Source organism: Diceros bicornis, chromosome 7 (assembly GCF_020826845.1).
Source record: "Diceros bicornis minor isolate mBicDic1 chromosome 7, mDicBic1.mat.cur, whole genome shotgun sequence".
Taxonomy (NCBI): Eukaryota; Metazoa; Chordata; class Mammalia; order Perissodactyla; family Rhinocerotidae; genus Diceros; species Diceros bicornis.
The window spans coordinates 78127070-78147039 of NC_080746.1; the positions used below are offsets into that span (position 1 = coordinate 78127070).

Below are 19970 nucleotides of genomic sequence, written 5' to 3' on the forward strand. Positions count from 1 at the left end.
TGGCAAGTGGGCATCCCAAGACTTAATGCAGTTCTTTATTTAGGTGTATAATAATTTAGCTTTCAGTGTATCTTCCTATATACTTTTGTGTTGGTTAAGACACTTAGGTTCTAAGTAACAGAAATCAACTTGAATAACTTGATCAAAAAAGGCAAGATTATAAAAAGGTTATTAAATTGTCTCATGGGCTGAATATAAGAAAAGGGATGTAGCTGGGTCACTGAGAGGATCGGGAAAACCAACAAGCATTCAGGTAGCTCAACACCACTTGTGCCGTTTCACATCAGTATTAGGCAACAGTTGTCAAAGTAATTACAGTATCTCATTGAAATAGGTAAATAGAGCAGGCATCATTTTCTTTATGTAAAAGGTGAGAAAATGACTCCAGGAAGATGGAGTGATTTGTCCAAGGCCATGTCCCAAGTCTAGTGGTGAAGCCCAGAATGTGGAAAAGAGCCTTCTGCCTCTTGGGTCTATTCTTTTCCCATTAGTCTTTGTCAAAATCACCTTTTCTTACTAGTATGTAAAATTTCTGTCCTCTTATAATTTCCTCACCTTCTTAATTTTTCTTTTCTCATTCATTTTGGTTTGGAATTAGAGTCACCTGTGTGTCCTTAATAATAGTCTTATTTGAGACATCTCTGGAAACTGTCTTTAATTCATACCCTATAATCTGAACATGAAAGGGTCACCAGGAAAGGGGGATAATTACAGAGCCGAGTATGAGATATCAGTCGTCTCAGTGATTTTCTTATTATCGTCCATGAAATGCCTTATCAGAAATGGGCCATTATAGTTTAAATGATCTGACGGAGTTTGAAGAGGATTTGAAGCTTCATCAGACACTTTCTGAGCTTGGAGTTGTAGCCTCATTGTTTTCCAAATTCTAATTTTTCCTCCATAATGAACAATAACTTTTTGATTAAACAGCTGGCAGTTACTATTGAATGCCTCACATTTAATAACAAAAGTCTTCCTTGAGAACAGGAAATTTTATCTAAATTGCTTTGCTCTTCTTCCGTGATCAGGAATTTCTAAAGTCTGACAGGACTGAGAGCATGAAAAAATAAAAATTTCTTCTCTCAAGAAGGTGATGATTAGTTTTTAAAAGAAAGAGCCCCAAACTAAATGAATAATTCAGTGTACTTGCTACAAAGCAGAAGTCAAGGCACACAAGTTGTCCTCCTTGTAAACGTTATTAAAAAACAATCAAGTCTGTATTGACACGTTTATATTGGGAAGACTATAGACAGCAGCTGAGGGAGAGAAAAACAAATGGGAAAGCACCACTTAGTAGTCAAGGACCTTCTTCACTATTTTTGTTCTTAATAGGAGCAGCCACCATTGTTCAGTGAATGCCCTGTGCCAAGCACGGGACTGAGAGCTTCACATATTAATTAATTAGTCCCCTAACCGCAGTCCCTTGCTGCCCTCCTGCTGGCACTTCCCATTGGCTGAAAACTGACTGGATCCAACAGGAGAGGGAACCTGTCAGTCTCCTTTGGCACAAAGCAAGGCAGAGAGGGGCCAACAGTTTATCTGGAGGGGACAAATGGAGGTATCCAGCTACCCTTAATTTATATGTCTTTGTAGCATTTGCTGCTATTTGAAATTAAATTATAAAATCATTTAGTTTTTTATTGTTGTTCATCTACACTATAGTGCAGGCTCCAAGAGGCCAAGGACGCAGTAATATTCTTGTCAAAATAAATTTACAAATGCTTGCCTGTATATTATCTGTCCATCCGTCCATCCATTGATCTCTGCATCATCTACACAACTATGAAGGGGGTGTGGACTAGAGAACTCTTTTGTTTCTTTATATGCACCATAAAAAGGTAGGATGCTGAGGGAGTTTTTCTCTTCTCTGCTCTGTTTTCTTTTTTCTTAATTCAAATAGAAAAACCTCTAGAAACAGCCCTCTAGAGGAGGTCCCTCTGTGCCTTGGAGATGCCCTAAGCAGAGTCCTAACTGCTCTCATCGTAAGGTCAAGACTAGCTTGGCTGCAGTGAGCTGGGGCAGGAGCTCCCAGTCAAGCCTGACTTTGCTGCTTGAGGGCAGACGATCCAAATAAGGCTTCCATCAGAGATTCTGTTCTACAGTGGGGCCACGCTGGAACCTGTAAGTCTGGTTTTATGAGAGGCCTAGACATCTGTGTTTTTGAAAGGCTTGCTAGGTTATCCTAATATCTAGACAGGTTTGGGAACTGCCAAGGGACCTTATTGGTGCTTTCCAAGGTTCTGAAAAAGCAAAAAGGTCAAAGAATACGGAACCCTGCCTGAATCGTGGGGCTGTCAGTGTTTTGGGTGGGGGTGGTCTCGGGCTGTATCAGGATTCACAGAGAGAAAAATATTCTCCTGTCCCTCATCATGGCTGCTAGACCCTGATATATTTTACATGAGTTGTTTGGAAATGGTCAATCATCAGGCCTTTGGGGATGTCCATTTGATCTGGGAAGCTTTAAAATGTTACATGAGGGTGTCACATAGGCTCTGTGCATGACAGATGGCTTTTGGATGTTTGTATATTAACATAACAAGTAGCAGATGGAGGTTGGATCAGAAGACCTTCAATGTCCTTTCCGACCCTGAGAGTCCTGGTTGCCAATGTGTGCTTTATATGAGCAGTAGGCTTTTGATTTATCATAACATTTAAATTTTCATCCAGATGAATAATGAAATGGTATTACACTAAATTATCACCCACTCACGAGTATCAGCAAATGTTTTGGAGGCAGCTAGCCTGGGGTGTAATTAAACACTATGAGCAGCACGTTTTGTCTGAGCTCCTGGAAACAATGGGACCGATGACTACAGCTTCAGTGTGCCATCAGTGGCAACACCTAGTGATTTAGGTGGCTCACACTCTCCTTCTTTTCCTATCGGATTGCTGCCCCTAAGCTCCTCTTTCATAGAAAGCTGACACTGGGTACTATTCTCTAACCAATTGAGCCAAGTGTCTTAGATGAAGTTTCTAGTATTTTTTTCTAAAAATATTTCAAATTAAAGTATCTTTTAGATTGTTCTATAAAGATAAATGCAATAACATTAATAATGTTCCACTTTAAAAAGACATTTTAGAATTTACAACATGCTTTTATGTAGATTATCTCTTTTATGTTCATCAAAAGCCTGTGCAGTAGATATTGTCATTAGAAGTTTATGTGTGAAGAAACTGAGGGCCCAGAGAGGCTCGTTAACTTGCCCCAAGTCACAAAGTGTGAACAGTAAAGGTTAGACACACATGGAAGTTTTCTGACTCTAGTCCAATAATCTTTCTGTATCTCACACTCTTTATATAACCCTGGGTGAATATTTGCCTTTTTTGAGAGCAGAATCAATAGAAGATTATAAGGCAATATGGCATGGCAGAAATTTACATCTGGATTTGAATTTAGGCTTCACCATTTACTGAATGGTCTTAGGCAAGCCATTTAACCTCTGAACATCTGTCAATTGAGTATAGCAATGCCTGCTTTTAGGGTTATTTTAAGGTTTATAAAGTATGTAAAGTTCTGGCACGTAGTAGGTACTCACTCAAAGGCAACTGGTATAGTTTTGAGGCAGTGTCTGTTTGAGTTAGAGCTTTATTGTCCTTGCCAAGTGGTCTTCCATCATCTTCTGGGACACCCTTTGGAGACTGGAAGTTCAATGCATCTCAAGCTGCCCCTTTCCTCTGTTTTCGACTGCTAGAAAATTCTTCCTATTTTGAGCTGAAATGCCTTCTTGTAGGTTACCCCTGTTGGCATACCTTTTACCTCTTTTAGCTACATGGAACAAGCCCAGTCCCTCTTCCACAAGACAGTTCTCCAAGTATTTGAAGACTTTATCATGCCACCTCTTAATCTTCACTTCTTCAGACTGACCATCTTCTGTTTCTTCAATCATTTATCATTTGATTTGGCTCACAAGGCCTTCACAATCTTGTTTGATTCTTTCTGAAGTGTGTCTGTTTATCATCTGAAAGTTCCTACAACTAAATGTGATTGTTTCTGGGCAGATTGATTCAGATTAGAATGAGATAATTATCTTCTTCTCATGGTACAGTTTAAGATGACAACATCCTTTTTGACAGCCTTATGTCAGCTCACTGTTGACCAAAACAGCTACGTATTTCTTTTAATATGTATTTCTGTTAAGCCTTAGATCTTGCATTCAGTCTTTGAGAAGCAAAGTTCCTATGGGACCTTTCATGTTTCCATGTTAAATTTCATCTTGTTTGATTTGGCCCTAATTCCTGACTATTAATGTCTCTCTTAATCCTGATGGTATTATCCTAAATCTGTTGTGATTGAAACAATCACACCAACTTCATGTTTTCCTGCAGATTCAATAAGCATATCTACTATTATACTGCCAAATCATAGGTAAAAATGCTAAATAGGAGAGACTTACATGAGCCAGTTATTTGACCCAGATCCACAATTAGCATCATCTTGGGATAATATCTGAATCGTGAACTTTAGGCAGAGAGTAAGGGTTGGTAAGAAGTAGTGGGAGAGAGAGATTAGGGGCATAAAATATGGTTAAGAAGGGAAAGTACCCTTGGTGTAGAGATCCAGATGAGGAGAGAAAAATAAGGTAGTAAAATTTAATTGCTAGGCAAGAAAAAGCCTGAGTTTGACAGGTGTTTTCTAAGTGGATGAAGCAGGTCCCATGAGGTCTTCTGGGAAGACCCCTCCTCTCTTTGGAAGGTGTCCACACCCTGCTCTGGCAAATTCTTTCTAGCAGTATTTGCTAATCTCCTTTGACCGCTGCTGCCTTCTCACTTACCATCACAAAGGCATCTCCTTCCGGATTGATTTCAGTGTTGCCTCCTCTTTTTTTGTGTGCATTTGTATTAACTCTGCAGCCAGCTGCTAAGGAATAGTTTGGAAATCTGCTGAGCCCTGCTGCCACCCTCCCTCCAGAGCTCTGTGTGGATTTAGCTTAGAATTCAGTTATTACATGTTGGGGGCATACTGTATTCATCCCTACGATCCATCTCCCCGATTATAGCCTTTTTCTCCTGTACAACGCCAGAGGTGCATTTTTTAATCTTGTCATTTGTAGAGTGTTATCTGGTTTTGTTCCACAGATTGGTAGGAGGAGATAGTAGAGTTCCTCTTTGGGGCATTGCTTTTATGTCCTTCTGGTACAAGCCCTGTGTGATGCGCATTCCATGATAGCAAATAATTAACAACAGCCAGGCAGCCTGACATGGAAATTCAACAGGTAGTTCTTCAGTGTACACGGTTGGCAAACATTCCTATCAAGCTTTGAGGAGCTATTTTGTAGATTGCCTTGACCCATGGAATGAATGCCCAACAACTGTCAGGACCAAGAAGAATGCCATTGACACCAAAGATGTCCTTTCTTCTAGGAGAGCTTAAGAACTTGATTATTCTTACACTTGCCCTATGAGGCCTAGAGAGGGAGGATAGCATTATGCCTCTTTTAGCGTAAGGCCAAAGGAGGGGCTTGGCCTCTTGTGCAAGGTCACCCACCCCCATGTTAGTGAGGGGAAATAGGATGGGAATTGCCTTTTATTCTGTGTAGGGAAGTTTCTCCAAGGAGCACCTCGATATTCACTAGTGCCAGCTAAAAGGCAGTGAGAGTGAGGCTCTGTCTCTCAGAGGAAGGTCATTGCAACTTTCCTCTTCAGGGAGAGTATGAACGCTTTTCTTCAATTCTAGGCAAAGCCCAAGATAAACCTCTTCATTTAGCATCTCATTTGGGCTTCATATTGTCTTCTTGAACAGCAGCATAATACATGTCGATTCACATGGTTTACATTGGAAATTCATTCTTCTGTGTAATTGGGAAAGGTACTGTGGAGTCACTTCAGGGGCCTTTCCTCATCCAGGTAAATAAAAATCCAATATTCCTTCATGAGTAGTGTTGTTGAACCACTGCATTGCCTTGTGTTGAGCTCTGAGGGCTTTGTCTGTTAACAGAAAATCGAGTTCTTCATAGAATATTGACTGGTCTTTTAAGCAAACAGACACTTGCCAGGGAGGGCATTCTTAACCAAAGTCATGAATAAAGAGAAGTTTTACCTTGTAAAGAAAATTCCTAATGTGAGCCCTTGATTTGGTGACTGACTTTTACAGGGAGCCTGTCAGTTACTCTTTGCATTGTTCATTCCTCTCAAGCAGTTTTTATGTTTGATCAGCTGTTTAATTTTGCATGGTATTGTATTAGAAATGAGATACTTTCACTTTAAAATACTCAAAGATACTAATGGCATGCAAAATTCCCATAATTCTCCCAATACAGCTTAATAGGCAGCACCTCATTGGAGTGCCGGGCCTAGAAACGTGACTAAGTGGGAACTGGGTTTTCTTCAGGCAAGAACAAGGGTAGATTTTAGATGGTGGTAGAGTAAATGCATTATCTGTGTCAGATAGCCTATGGGAATGTGATAAGTTTGGGCTGATTATAATGCCATCAACTTAAGCAGTAAATTGTGCACTTATCAAAAGGGACTGTGCTTGATCTCATTAATTTTCAAGTTGCTGACTATTTCTCTTGCTCTTGCTGAAATACGTCCATCTGGCTTTCCTGTCAGTGTGTTGTCTGCTCAACAGATTCAAACTTGCTGTCCCTGTCTTCCGGGTGAAAAGCAGTTAGAGGGGTTCATCTTGCTCTTTCTTTCGGGCTTCTAGTATAAATCTCATGAGCGGGGGATGGTGGAGGAAGACACTTGCAAAGGATTATCTCCTTTCACTCGTTTTCCTTGAATGCATTTTCCTCAGGATTGTCTGCATCAAGTGTTGAGTTTGACTACCTGACTTCTCAATCTGTGTTATTCAGTTTTGTGAATTGCTCATCATAATGTCTTTGCTGTAGTACTTTAGGGCTTGTGTAACTGTAGCCCTCCCATTCTGAAGGTAGTATCAAGGAGCATTCAGTAATTCATTCAATAAGTGTATGGAGTAGGCACCTACTTTGACAAGACACTCTTCCAGACACTAGAGATACTGACATGAAAAACGTAGACAAGGTCTCTGCATTAAACATGCTAACTTTTGATCAAAGGAGACAATCTAGATAATTTTGGAGCGTCACTTGCTTTGATAAACGTAAAAAGAGCTAAGTGATGAGTGGTTAGGAGCTGCTTTATCGAGGACTGTCAGGGAAGGTCTGAGTGCAGGTGCAGGGATGCTGCTGGGAGGGTTTCGCTTCCTCCACACTCAGCAGATAATCGGGGGTAGTAGCAGTCAGGAAGTACGGGCACAACATGGAGGTGAAAGTGCTGGGCCCGGAGGTCCCAGGAAACACTGATTCCTCCTTCTTTGGCAGGGAGGTCTGGGAAAGCAGCCAGGACCAGAATCTTAGAGACTCCAGTGGGTGGTGCTAGGGTGGCGGTCATATGCTGAAGTGCTAGAGAGAATGTCCAAATGGGTCAGCCAAGTGGGGGGGGTCTCAGCGATCAGAAAAGAACCAACATATAGGGCAGCATATATAAAACATAATATGAAAAAAAGGATGTGTAAAGGCAGTCGGAAATAAAAACTGAGAGTGGGGGCCTTCGCTCACTGCTGACATTTTTATTTACTCAGAAACCTTTTCTTTGGATTGGCGAAATCCAGTTAAGGTACCAAATGGACTAGGAAAGGGCCTAGTACTAGACTGGGAAAAAGTGTGAGGAATAGTGTCCTGTCATCTTTTACTAATTTAAAAGCAATGTTCTTTTTTTTTTTTGGGTTAATGATTATGTCCAAACATACAATCTACTAAATTATAAGATATTTCTTTCACCTCTTCCTTTTCTGAGCCCTTCTCCAGTCTTAGGTGAGTTTATGATGAACTTTCAACAAAAATCCAAGTTTTGTAAATGTCAAAGAATTATATATTTTGGAAGGATGTAAAAGGTATTAAATAAGATGTTTGCTTAGTATTTTGACTAATTTACACAGAAAAATTTGTGACTTATGGCTTGAAAGAATTAAAAGAAGCTAATGAATGATATTTTAAAACTACTGGAATTTTAGGATGTCATAGAAAGTAAACTTTGTCCAAATGTTGTTTTTAACAAAGTTTATTATGTAAATAGATCATCAGCTTGCTCTGTAACATCGGGTTAAGTGGCATGATAAGGTATGTGCATGCCTTTGTCTGTCTCAGGCATTTAACTAGAGGGCAAGGGCTTGGGTGTATTAATTTCGCCCCAGTATGTGTATCCCCATAGCCAACACAGTGTCACACGCATTGTAGACAGTCAGATATTTGTTGATGGGAAGGAAACCTCATTAACCAGAGTGCTGGAATATCAGAAGGTTCCATTTCCTTACCACACTGGAAAGCAAGAGGTTCTCTGTGTTAGCTTTGACTTTTTACTTCACTTGAGACTAGATTTAGTGAGAGATCACCGTGTCCTGCCTATCTATTTCCACGAGCCAATCCACCCAAGCTGTCCCCCAGGGATTAGCAGCCATTTTGCCAAGATTCTGATTATATTTGTCTGGTGTGTTGGTGATGTAACTCCCCCTGTACAGGGTACAAGTAGGGATGTGATAATTCTATTTCTTAGTTTATGGTGTGTTATCAGCATTAGTCTGTGAAATACTCCTTTCTTGTTTCCTTCATTTATTCATTCATTCATTCACTCATTCACTGTTTTTCCTCTTCATCATTCCCATTCCCTTAGGAAAACACTATCATATACTTTATGTGAGTTTAAATTTGTGTGCATCCTTGGCCAATGGTATAAAATTGTTTTGAATGTGTGTATTTTTTAGTTTACATACATTATAGACTTTGTTGCTTTTTTACTCTATTTTTAAAACTTTTTGTTTTAAAATAATTTTAATCTTACAGAAAAGTTTTAAGAATGGTGCAAACAGCAATCATATACCCTTTGCCCAGACTCTGCTTTCTCTCTCTCTAAATAACAATGTGTGTGTTTACATATGTATGTTGTACTCGGATACACACGTTGTTATTTTGAGCCCTTTGAGAGCATGTTGTAAACATCATGACCTTCTACCCTTAAATACTTCAGTGCGTATTTCCTAGGAACAAGACATTCACTTAAATACACACCACCCAGTTCTCACAATCAGGAAGTTGAACGTCAACGCAATACTATTATGTAACCGACAGTTCCTATTCAAATTTCACCAATCTTCCCACTAATGTCCTTTATGGAATTTTTTTTCCTGCCCCAAGATCCAATCCAAGATCCTGTCTTGCATTTAGCTTTTATGTCCCTTTGGTCTCTTTTAATCTGCACCTGTTCCTCAGTCTGTCTGTATTTTTCATGACATTGACATTGAAAGAGCACAGGCAGTTATTTTCTAGAATGTCCCTTAAATTGTCGCATATTTTCTCATGATAAGATTTCCTCTGTGTGGGTTTTTATCTTTTAGTACTGTGTTTTTAAGCTCTCTTCATTTTGCTATGTCTGTTTCCAGTTTGTTGATTCTGCCTGCTGCATGGAATTCTCGAGCAAGGGCTGCCTCGTGGCATGAATTGGCAGGGCTGCCAGGAAGGCAGCAGCCAGCAGACTTTCTTTGGCCCCGAGAGGGGATCCTGACAGGGAGTATGTGACCCTGGAAATCAGCACACCCCTTTCACCCGGGCGCTGTGGGCGCTGCTTTAGCTGATAGTGGCCTCAGATGTTTGCTTCCTCAACTATTTCTAAGGCACAACGTGTTGCTGTGCTTGTGAAAGATAAGGCCGGATAGGAAGTTGATCTTTTAGATTATTCCTTCCTTCTGTCCTTCCTTTATGCACTTAATAAACCTCGATTAGGAGCCTATTCTGCTCATTGAAGCTCACTTTCTAGCATATTGAAAATCAAAAAGAAAATGTTTGAATTGAAAGCTCTTCTCACCCTGATAGATGCAAATGTTTTAAGATGAGGGTTAAGATAAATAGTTTGACGCTTTCAATTTATTAGTAAAACAACCTCATAGAAAATTATGCTTCTTCCTCTTCACCTAAATACAGTGATTTCTGTTTCTCTCTGCCCTCCTCTGAAATTCACCAACATCGAACAAAAGTTTTGTATTGTTATCTCCATAGTTCATAAATAATTTTGTATTCCACTTTCCTCCAGTGAAAGTTATTTTGTATATACTTTCCCATATTTTATAACCTGCATATTTATCACTCCTAATCACTGTAGTAAAGTCTGTCAAGTTGATCTACTATAACGTATGTATTTCTCTTTTGTTGTAAATTTGGCTTGTTTCTAGGTTTTCGCTATTAGAAAAAAACCTGTTTTTAAGGAAGTATATAGCATGTTCTTGTGTTAAAGTGGTTTTGAGAAGTTGTTTCATCTAAAATGGTTCATTCTAACATACAAAAAGGGTTGAATTCCTGTGGAGAAAACACAGCCTGTCTTTTTTAGGGAAACTTATTTTTCCTTGCTTACGTTTTGAGCCTCCATTTATAATGGAAAGATAATTAGTAGAGAAGGAACTGATGTATTTAAAGCTTTGTCAGTTGAATGCCTTGCATGTATTGTTAGGAAAGAACGTGTTTCCAGCGGAGAATAGGGGAGTAATGGACGATGTGGCTAAGATCTAAGGCTGCAGCCTGACAGATCCCAACTGCAGCAGCCCCGCAGTCATTCACTCGCCTTGACACAACTGAACAATCTTTCAGTTCATCCACGCCTTCCCTCTGAGAGCCGCTGGAGGAATACATCACCGTCGGGCAGGAGGCGATCAGCTGCAGCCCAGCGGGGAGACTGATTAGCTGTTAGACCTCTGGACCGGCCTGGGGCTGACTCGTCCCGCAGCCTCTCTGGCTGAGGACTGCGGAGGGCAAGCCTTGGACAGGCCCATCATGAGGAACTGAAATTCACAGACGGTCCCTATATCTCATCCCTCTCCGAACCTTCTCAGCATCTTAGGACAAGTTCAAATCTCAGGCAAGCTCTTCCTTCTGCTTCTCAGCACTCAAATGCTGGGAGGTACTTGCCAAGAGTGAGAGGGGGGCTTGTGATCAGCTGGGGTTGCATGGACTGTTTATAAAGACAGCACAGCAAGATTTGTGACTGACTAACTGGGGCTTGGTAGGGCAGAACAATTGAGACAATTCAGTTGTTCAGTGGGTTCTGTAGGTACCTTCAAAGATCCTGGGGCTGTTGCCTCCTCTGTATTAGTTTATGTCCTTATGTGTCATATGAAGATTCTCTTCATGTACAGAATTTTGTCTTACTTCTGCTCCGTGAGGGCAGACTGTGTGTATCTGGTTTATCGCTCTATCTCCTATTGCCTTGTGTGGAGCTTGGGGCATAGAAAGTGCTCTGTGCATATGTCTCAATTGGATGATGACTTCAGTAACTTGATATTATAGTCGAAGCACATTGTTATCTGGGCAGCTGCTACTCACTTGTTTAAAGGGTGCTAGCAGGTTACTGTAGAAATGAGTAGCAGCTAATTAAACCAAAGCCAGGGAGTGGTAGAAGGCAAAGAGAAGTGCATGGGCTTTGGAGCCAGGCAGATGGGAGTTCTCACCCCCACGCTGTGACTCTGACTGTCTTCACCTGGTTGACCCATTTATGTCCTCTGAACCTCAGCTTCTCACCCGTAATGTGGATAAAACCACTGTACTCACAGAGGTTGTGTCAAGTTCATTGCTTAGAGTAGACACTCAAAAATGTTACCCTCTTTCTCTTTCCCCTCCCAAAACCACTGTACTCACAGAGTTTGTGTCAAGTTTGTTGCTTAGAGTAGACACTCAAAAATGTTACCCTCTTCCTCTTTCCCCTGGGCCAGGAAGGGCCCAGATAATGTGTCCAAGTATTGTCAAGAAACAGATCTTCACAATCATGTTACCTGTCATTTAAACTGTGCCACATTAAACTGGCTCCATCTCTCCAAACCAGTAGCTAATGCCATGAGTACTTCAAACAGCATGTGTAACTTTGGGTCCTGCCTTGAGCCTCCCCATTGATAACTGTGTTCTTTGCCCCTACAGGATTTATGAACGTGTGATAGACCCTCCTGAGACCAACCTTCCCCCAGGAAGCAATTTATGGCTGGGTCAGCGCAACCAAAATCATGGCTTATTCAAAGTAAGCAATATTTTCTGCTTTCACCACATGCTCTTCTATGTGTTTGATATGAATTAAATCATTTAATTGTCATAGTAATTCTATGAAGTAGGTGCTTTGAAACTAGGCAGAGAGTTAAGTGACTTGGTCACACGGTTCACTCTACTGCCAGGTATGGATGATGCAGAATATAAATGATCCTCAAAATGTTTCTCATTAACCTAATTCTGGGAGACTAAAGATAATCTTCACATTCGTTTCCATTCTCAGAATATATGTTAAATCAGTTTGGGGTGAATATCTACATATGCAATGGGAAACAAATCTCAACTTGAATGAGCTTTGGTTTTCTTGTCTATAAAGAGGGTACTACAATAACTGCATTATTATACTTCATAGAAACATGAGGAGACAGTGATAAAACGAGTTGAACATGATAAACACATCATGAAATTTTAAGATAGTCTTGTTCTTCAATACAATGGTAGACTTTTGCTTCTGGCAATACGGTAGACTAAATATTTAAAAAATCCTCCTGCTTCAAAATGCCTATAAATGCTGGATAAAACAGAATAAAAATCTTTTAAGAGTCGCCATTGCACTTACAAGAAGGGAGATCCCTGGAGGCGAAATATATGGAGGGAAGTGAAAACCAGTGGGGTGTCCGCCAGTACCAGGAATTTAGGGACTTAAGTTTATTCCTTTTCTATTTATTTATTGCAACTCTATTGAGATATAATTAACATAAAACATTGTGTCGGTTTAAGCTGTACAGTGCGTTGACTGAATACACTTACATATTGCAAAATGATGACCACCATAGCGTTAGCTAACACCTCCGTCACGTCACATAATTACCATTTCTTTTCTGTGGTGAGAACATTTAAGATCTACTCTCTTAGCAATTTTCAAGTATACAATACAGTATTATTAGTTATAATCACCATGCTGTACATTAGATCCCTAGGACTTATTTGTATTATAACTGCAAGTTTGTACCCTTTGATCAACATCTCCCCTTTTCCCCTACCCTCCCATCCCCTGGTAACCACCATTCTAGTCTCGGTCTCTATGAGTTTGGCTTTTTTAGATTCCAGATGTAAGTGATACCATACAATATTTGTCTTTCTCTGTCTGACTTATTTCACTTCACATAATGCCCTCAAGTTCCATTCATGTTGTCTCAAATGGCAGGATTTTCTTCCTGGCATGGCTGAATAATAATCTGAATGGCTTATGGCTGAATAATAATCTGTTGTATATATATATATACGACATCTTCTTTATCCATTCATCTGTTGACAGACACTTAGGTTCTTTTTATATGTTGACTATCAGGAATAATGCTGCAATGAATGTGGGGGTGCAGGTATCTTTTTGAGGTAACGATTTCATTTCCTTTGGATGTCTACCCAGCATAATATGAAGCCACCCAGAAGTGGGATTGCTAGATCATCTGATAGTTCAATTTTTAATTTTTTGAGGAACATTGATACTGCTTTCCATAGTGACTGTACCAATTGACATTTTTATCAACAGTGCACAAGGGTGCCCTTTTCTCCACATACTCGCCCACACTTGTTATTTCTTGTCTTTTTCATGAAAGCCATTTTAACAGGTGTGAGGTGATATCTCATTGTGATATTTTTTTTCTTGCTGAGGAAGATTCGCTCTGAGCTAACATCTGTTGCTAATCCTCCTCCTTTTGCTGAGGAAGATTCACCCTGAGCTAACATCTATTGCCAGTATTCCTCTATTTTGTATGTGAGCTGCCATCACAGCATGACCACTGATAGATGAGTGGTGTAAGTCTGCACCCGGGTACCGAACTTGGGCCGCAGAAGCAGAGTGTGCCGAACTTAACCAGTAGGCTACCAGGGCTGGCCCTCTCATTGTGATTTTGATTTGCATTTCCTTGATGATTAGTGATGTTGAGCACCTTTTCATGTATCTGTTGGTCATGTGCGTGTCTTTTTTGGAAAAATATCTATTCAATTTCTCTGCCCATTTTTTTTAAATCAGGTTGTTTGGTTTTTGGCTACTGAGTTATATGAATTCTTTACATATTTTGGATATTAACCCTGTATCAGATATATGATTTGCAAGTATTTTCTTCCATTCAGTAGGTTGCCTTTTTATTTTGTTGATTGTTTCTTTTGCTGTATGTAAGCGTTCTAGTTTGATGTAATCCCACTTATTAATTTTTGCTTTTGTTGCTTGTGCTTTTGGTATCATATCCAAAAAATTATTGCCAAGGCCAATGTCAAGGAGCTTTTTCCATATGTTTTTTTCTAGAATTTTTATGGTTTCAAGTCTTGTGTTTAAGTCTTTAATTCATTTCAAATTAATTTTTATGAATGTGTAAAATAGAGGTCTGGTTTCATTCTTTTACATGTGAATATCCAATTTTCCCTACACTATTTGTTGAAGAGACTGTCCTTTCCCCATTGAATATTTTGTCAAATATCAGTTGACCATATATATAAGGGTTCACTTTTTTGGGCTCTTGATTCTGTTCCATTGGTCTATGTGTCTATTTTAATGCCAATATCATACTGTTTTGATTAGTACAGCTTCGTAATATAGTTTGAAATCAAACTTTGGCTTTGTTCTTCTTTCTTAAGATTGCTTTGTCTATTTGGGGTCTTTTGCGGTTCCATACAAATTCTAGGATTGTTGTTTTCTATTTCTGTGAAAAATGCCATTCGAATTTTGGTAGGGGGTGCATTGAATCTATAGATGGCTTTGGGTAGTATGGACATTTTAACAATATTCTTCTGATCCATGAACATGGGATATCTTTCCCTTTGTTTGTGCCTTCTTCAATTTTTTTCATCCAAGTCCTGTAGTTTTCAGTGTACAGATCTTTTACATCCTTGTTTAAATTTATTCCTATTTCATTGTTTTTGATGATATTGTGAATGGGATTGTTTTATTTCTTTTTCTGATATTTCATTGTTAGTGTATAGAAACAAAACTGATTTTTGTATGTTGGTTTTGTATCCTACAACTTTGCTGAATTCATTGATTAGTTTTAAAAGTTTTTCATTGGAATATTTAGGATTTTCTATTTATAGGATCATATCATCTGCAAACAACAATTTTACTTCTTCCTTTCTAATTTGGATGCCTTTTATTTCTTTTTCTTGCCCGATTGTTCTGGGCTAGGACTTTCAGTACTGTGTTGAATAAAAGTGGTGAAAATGGTCACCCTTGTCTTTTTCCTGATCTTAAAGAAAAAGCTTTCAGATTTTCACCATTGAGTATGATGTTAGTTGTGGGCTTGTCATATATGGCCTTTATTATGTTAAAGTATGTTCCTTCTGTGCCCACTTTGTTGAACGTTTTTAACATGAAAGGATGTTATATTTTGTCACATGCTTTCTCTGCATCTGTTGATCATATGATTTTTCTTTTTCATTCTATTAATGTGGAAAATCTACACAGTCATGTAACCATCATCATAATTAAGATAAAGGATCATTCCAAAACCTCCAAAAATTCCCCTGTGCCGCTTTTTATTCAACTCTTCTCATCCTGAACCTCTACCAACCACTGATCTGTTGTCTGGTCCTATAGTTTTGCCTTTCCCAGAATGTTATATAAATCCAATTATATATGTTGAGATTCACCCATGTTGTTGTGTGTATCAGTATTTTATCCTTTTGTTGTTGAGTAGTATTCCAATTCTGTTGTATGGGTGTACCACAATTTATCTATTCCTCATTCATGGACACTTAAACACTGTTTTGAGTTTTGTGCATTTATGAATAAAGCCACTAAAAACATTTGCATACAAGTTTTTGTATGAACAAAAGTTGTCATTTCATTTGGGTAAATGTGTAGGAGTGGGATTGCTGGGCCTTACATTAAGTGTATGTTTAACTTTATAAGAAAATGCCAACATAATTTCCAAAGTGGCTGTACTATTTAGCATTCCCACTAACAGTATACAAAAATCCCAGTTAGAGCCTTACATTTCAACAGTTTGTGTAGGGATGAGAGGAGTGGGTTAGATGCCATGCAAGATTGGATGTTGGGGCAGAACCTTCTGAAATAAAGTCACAACCCAAAAGACTACACTTCCAGTGGAACGGTAGGCAGAAATAGCTTACTATTTAGCAAAGGGAAGCAATCCAATAACTAGTCTTTCTCTACTTCATCTCCACACAGGAAAAAAATTATAGTTCCCTGATGAGAATTTGAAACCACAGCCCTGACATTGTTCAGGCTTGAAAGTTGGATTTACTTTACCCATGAAATTCAATTAGCTGTCTTAAAGTGGTCTTCGGTTGGGCACCTTGGGATTCCTGATGAAGGAATTACACATTATCTTTGAGGAAAGTCAACTGCAGTGTAGACCTCACAGGATTCCCACAGATTAAGTTCGTGCAAATATGATTTTTTAAGCCATCATTAGTGAGAATGGAAAGAAACGATGAACTTCCCAGTTAGCCCTCAAAGGGCTGCAAACATTGGAATTACAAAATAATGAATTTTAAAAATCCCTATGTTTGAAATGTTTAAAGAAACAAAATAACAAATCAAAAAAATGTGTGATGACTATAGAGGATAAATATGACCAGGGAGATTTGAACCAAAAAACTTCCAGAAATGAAAAACATTGTCATTGAATTGGAAAAAACTCAGAGAACCCACTAAAGGGTAGATTAAACACAGGTGGAGAGAGCATTTGTGAAATGGAAAATATTGTCAAAGTGGTTACCCTAATAGTAGTGCAGAGATAAAGAGGAAAATAGGAGAGATTAAAATATATAGAAGATACATGTATATGCAAAAAATATATTTTATTATGCTGTTTATATATGTGGTTAATGTGTGTGTCTGTATATACACACATATATATTTGAAAATTCCAGAAGATAATGGAAGAAAGGTTATGGGCATCATTAGAAATATGATGGCTAAGAATTTTCTAAAATTGATAAGAGACATCAATTCTCACTACAGCAAACACAAAGAAATCCAAGTGTATGTTAGATATTGCTGTCTAACAAATCACTTAGGAAACTTAGAAGCTTAAACAATAGGTATTTTATTTAGCTCCTAATTCTTTGGGTTGATTGGATGATTTTTGTGGTCTGGCCTGGCTATGCTGATATCGACTGTGCTCTCTTACATGACTGTGGTCAATTGGCAGGTCAGCAGGTGGCAGGATGATCTAAGGTGGCCTCTTCACGTCTCTGGTAATAGGCTGGCTGTTGACTGGTGTAGCTCAGTTCTCTTCCATATGGTCCCATTCTCTAGCAGCCTGGCTCAGGCTCTCCACATGGCAGTCTTGAGATTCCAGGAGTAAGAAGAGAGCAAGCCCTAGTGTATTAGTGCTTTTCAAGGGTCTGTTTGCTTGATGACATTTGCTAATAATTTACTACCCAAAGCAAGTCATAGGGCCTAATCCAGAGTCAAGGGGTAAAGAGATAGTTTCTGTGTCTTGAAGGACTATTCTGCAACATCGCATTGCAAGGATATGGATGCAAAGAGGGGAAGAATTTTTGACCATTTTAATAATCTATTATACAAATCAAGATAAATAGACAGTCACACCTAGACATACTAGTGGAAGAGCAGAACTACAAAGACACAGAGAAGATCTTAAAAGTAACCAGTGAGAAAAGGCAAATTTGCCACAAAAGAATAACATAGATTGAACAGCTGGCTTTTAAACAGTAAAAGCAGAAACCAAAAGGTAATAGAAAAAATGTTTTCGAAGTTTTGGGAGAAAATACATCCCGAGTGTAGTTGCACATATCCAGCTTAATTATCATTTAAGAGTGAGTGTGAGATGAAGAATTTGTAGACAAACAAAACTCTCCGTTTATGACCAATAGATATTCATTAAAGAAAGTTCCCAGAAGAAAGACATAAAGTGCAAGGACAGTTGAACAAATAAATTGTTTGAGAGCTTGCATGAAACTGACTAATCATTGTTTGATTAAATAGTAATAATGGTGCCTAATTTTGGAAAAGTAAAGTTAAAAATATTAGACAACAATAAAATAGGGGATGATCTGATTTATAGTGTTCTAAGACCTTGTATTGGTCAGAAAATGAATAGAGAAATTGATTGATTTTAGACTTTGTTCGCGTGTTAAAAATTTAAACCAGCACCAAAATAATAGTGTTTAATTTCTAAATTTAAGTATGAGAGAGAGAGGGTATTTCTTAAAAAGTTCTATCAACACAAAAGAAGGCAAGAAGAGAAAAAATGTTTAATATACGATAGCAGATATAATTCCAGTTCACAATATTCTCTATCAAATTAAGTGACTTACACTCAGTGGTTAAGTCAGTATTATATTGGATTCATAAAACTCAAATCCTGATGTATATTGTTTATATTGAAACAATTAAAAGGTAAGGATTTATGGGGTCGGCCCGGTGGCGCAAGCGGTTAGGTGCGCGCGCTCCGCTGCGGCGGCCCGGGGTTCGCTGGTTCGGATCCCGGGCGCGCACCGACGCACTGCTTGGTAAGCCATGCTGTGGCGGCGTCCCATGTAAAGTGGAGGAAGATAGGCACAGATGTTAGCCCAGGGCCGTCTTCCTCAGCAAAAAAAGAGGAGGATTGGCGGATGTTAGCTCAGGGCTGATCTCCTCACAAAAAAAAAAAAAAAAAAAAAAAAAAAAAAAAGGTAAGGATTTATAAATGTTGATAGTGAAGTGGTTAAAAAAAAAAAAAAGAAAAAGAACAGAAATAGGCCAAACTAAAGGTGAGAAAGCTGTTGTAGGAGCTCTGGTAATATCCAACTTCAAGGCCCAAAAGTTTCCCACGTAATGACAAAGAATTGTAAAGATGCCGACACCTAAACATAACCTGAAAATGTACACTGCAGCCTTACAGAATAACGGGGAGGGATGGTCTCACTACAGGGTGCTGGGTCCACTGAATATCCCTGTGGGAGGAAACTAATCTTGCCCTCTGTTTCACACCAAATGCAAAATCAATTCCATGGGATTCTAGACCTAAATCTGAAAGGTAAACCAGTATAAACCTTAAAAAGATAACATAGAAAAACATCTTTATGACCTTAATGTAGGAAAAATAATTCTTAAATAAGACATAAGTAATAACCCTAAAAAAAGGTTGATATATTGGAATATATTACAATTTGGAACTTTTTTCAAAATACATGACTAAGAGTACAAGGGCATGCCATAGAACAGGAGAAGCTATTCAAAGTAGTTCTATCCTACGAAGGCACAAAAAGCAGAAGTTTAATAAGTACCCAACTTAAGAAGATAGAAAAAGAAAATCAGAATAAATCCAAAAAAAGTAAAAGGCATGAAAAAATAAGCATATAAGAATAGAAATTAATAAAATAATGAGTAGGATACAACAGATAAGATCAAGAAAGCCAGGATTTGGTCATTTGAGAAGACAAATCTGGAAGTCTGAGCAGGAAAAAATGAGAGAAGGCATAAAACACAGTAGGAATATAAAAAAGCACATAAAAATACTGTAAAAATTAAAACAATGGTAATTAATCATTTATTAACAATTTTATGCTAATAAAATGGAAAATTAGAAAGAAATGGACAGTTTTCTAAAAATATCTAAAGTATCAAAATGGCCTTAAGAAATTAAAAACCCAGGTAGTCTTAGAATCATTAAAGTATCATAAAGAATTCATGATTCAAAATCTATTGTATCAGTTAGCTTTTGATGTGTAGCAAATCAACTCCAAGTTTAATGGCTTGAAGCAGCAACCGCTTACTTAGCTCACGGTTTTGTGATTTGGCAATGTGGGCTGGGCTTGGCTGAATGATTCTTGTATTCTCAGTGGGTTCACCCGTGCATCTTTGGCCAGCTGGTTTCCTGGGGGCTGCTCTAGAAGGGCCGTCGCTGAGATGGTTCATCTCTGCTTCGTGTGATCTCTTATGTTCTAGCAGGCCAGCCGGAGCTTGCTGACATGGTGGCTGTTCAGGGTTTCCAGAGGTGGAGCAGAAATGTGCATTGCCTT

General features: G+C 38.7%; 1 protein-coding gene across 3 annotated transcripts in view; it reads left to right on the plus strand.

The window, feature by feature from the left end:
• NELL1 (neural EGFL like 1) overlaps nt 1-19970 on the plus strand; it is a 778808-nt gene that overhangs the window by 131070 nt on the left and 627768 nt on the right. For all 3 annotated transcript variants that reach the window (XM_058546145.1, XM_058546147.1, XM_058546146.1), the window contains exon 5: nt 11916-12012. In XM_058546145.1, coding sequence (XP_058402128.1) covers nt 11916-12012 — 97 coding nt within the window. The remainder of the gene's footprint in view (nt 1-11915; nt 12013-19970) is intronic.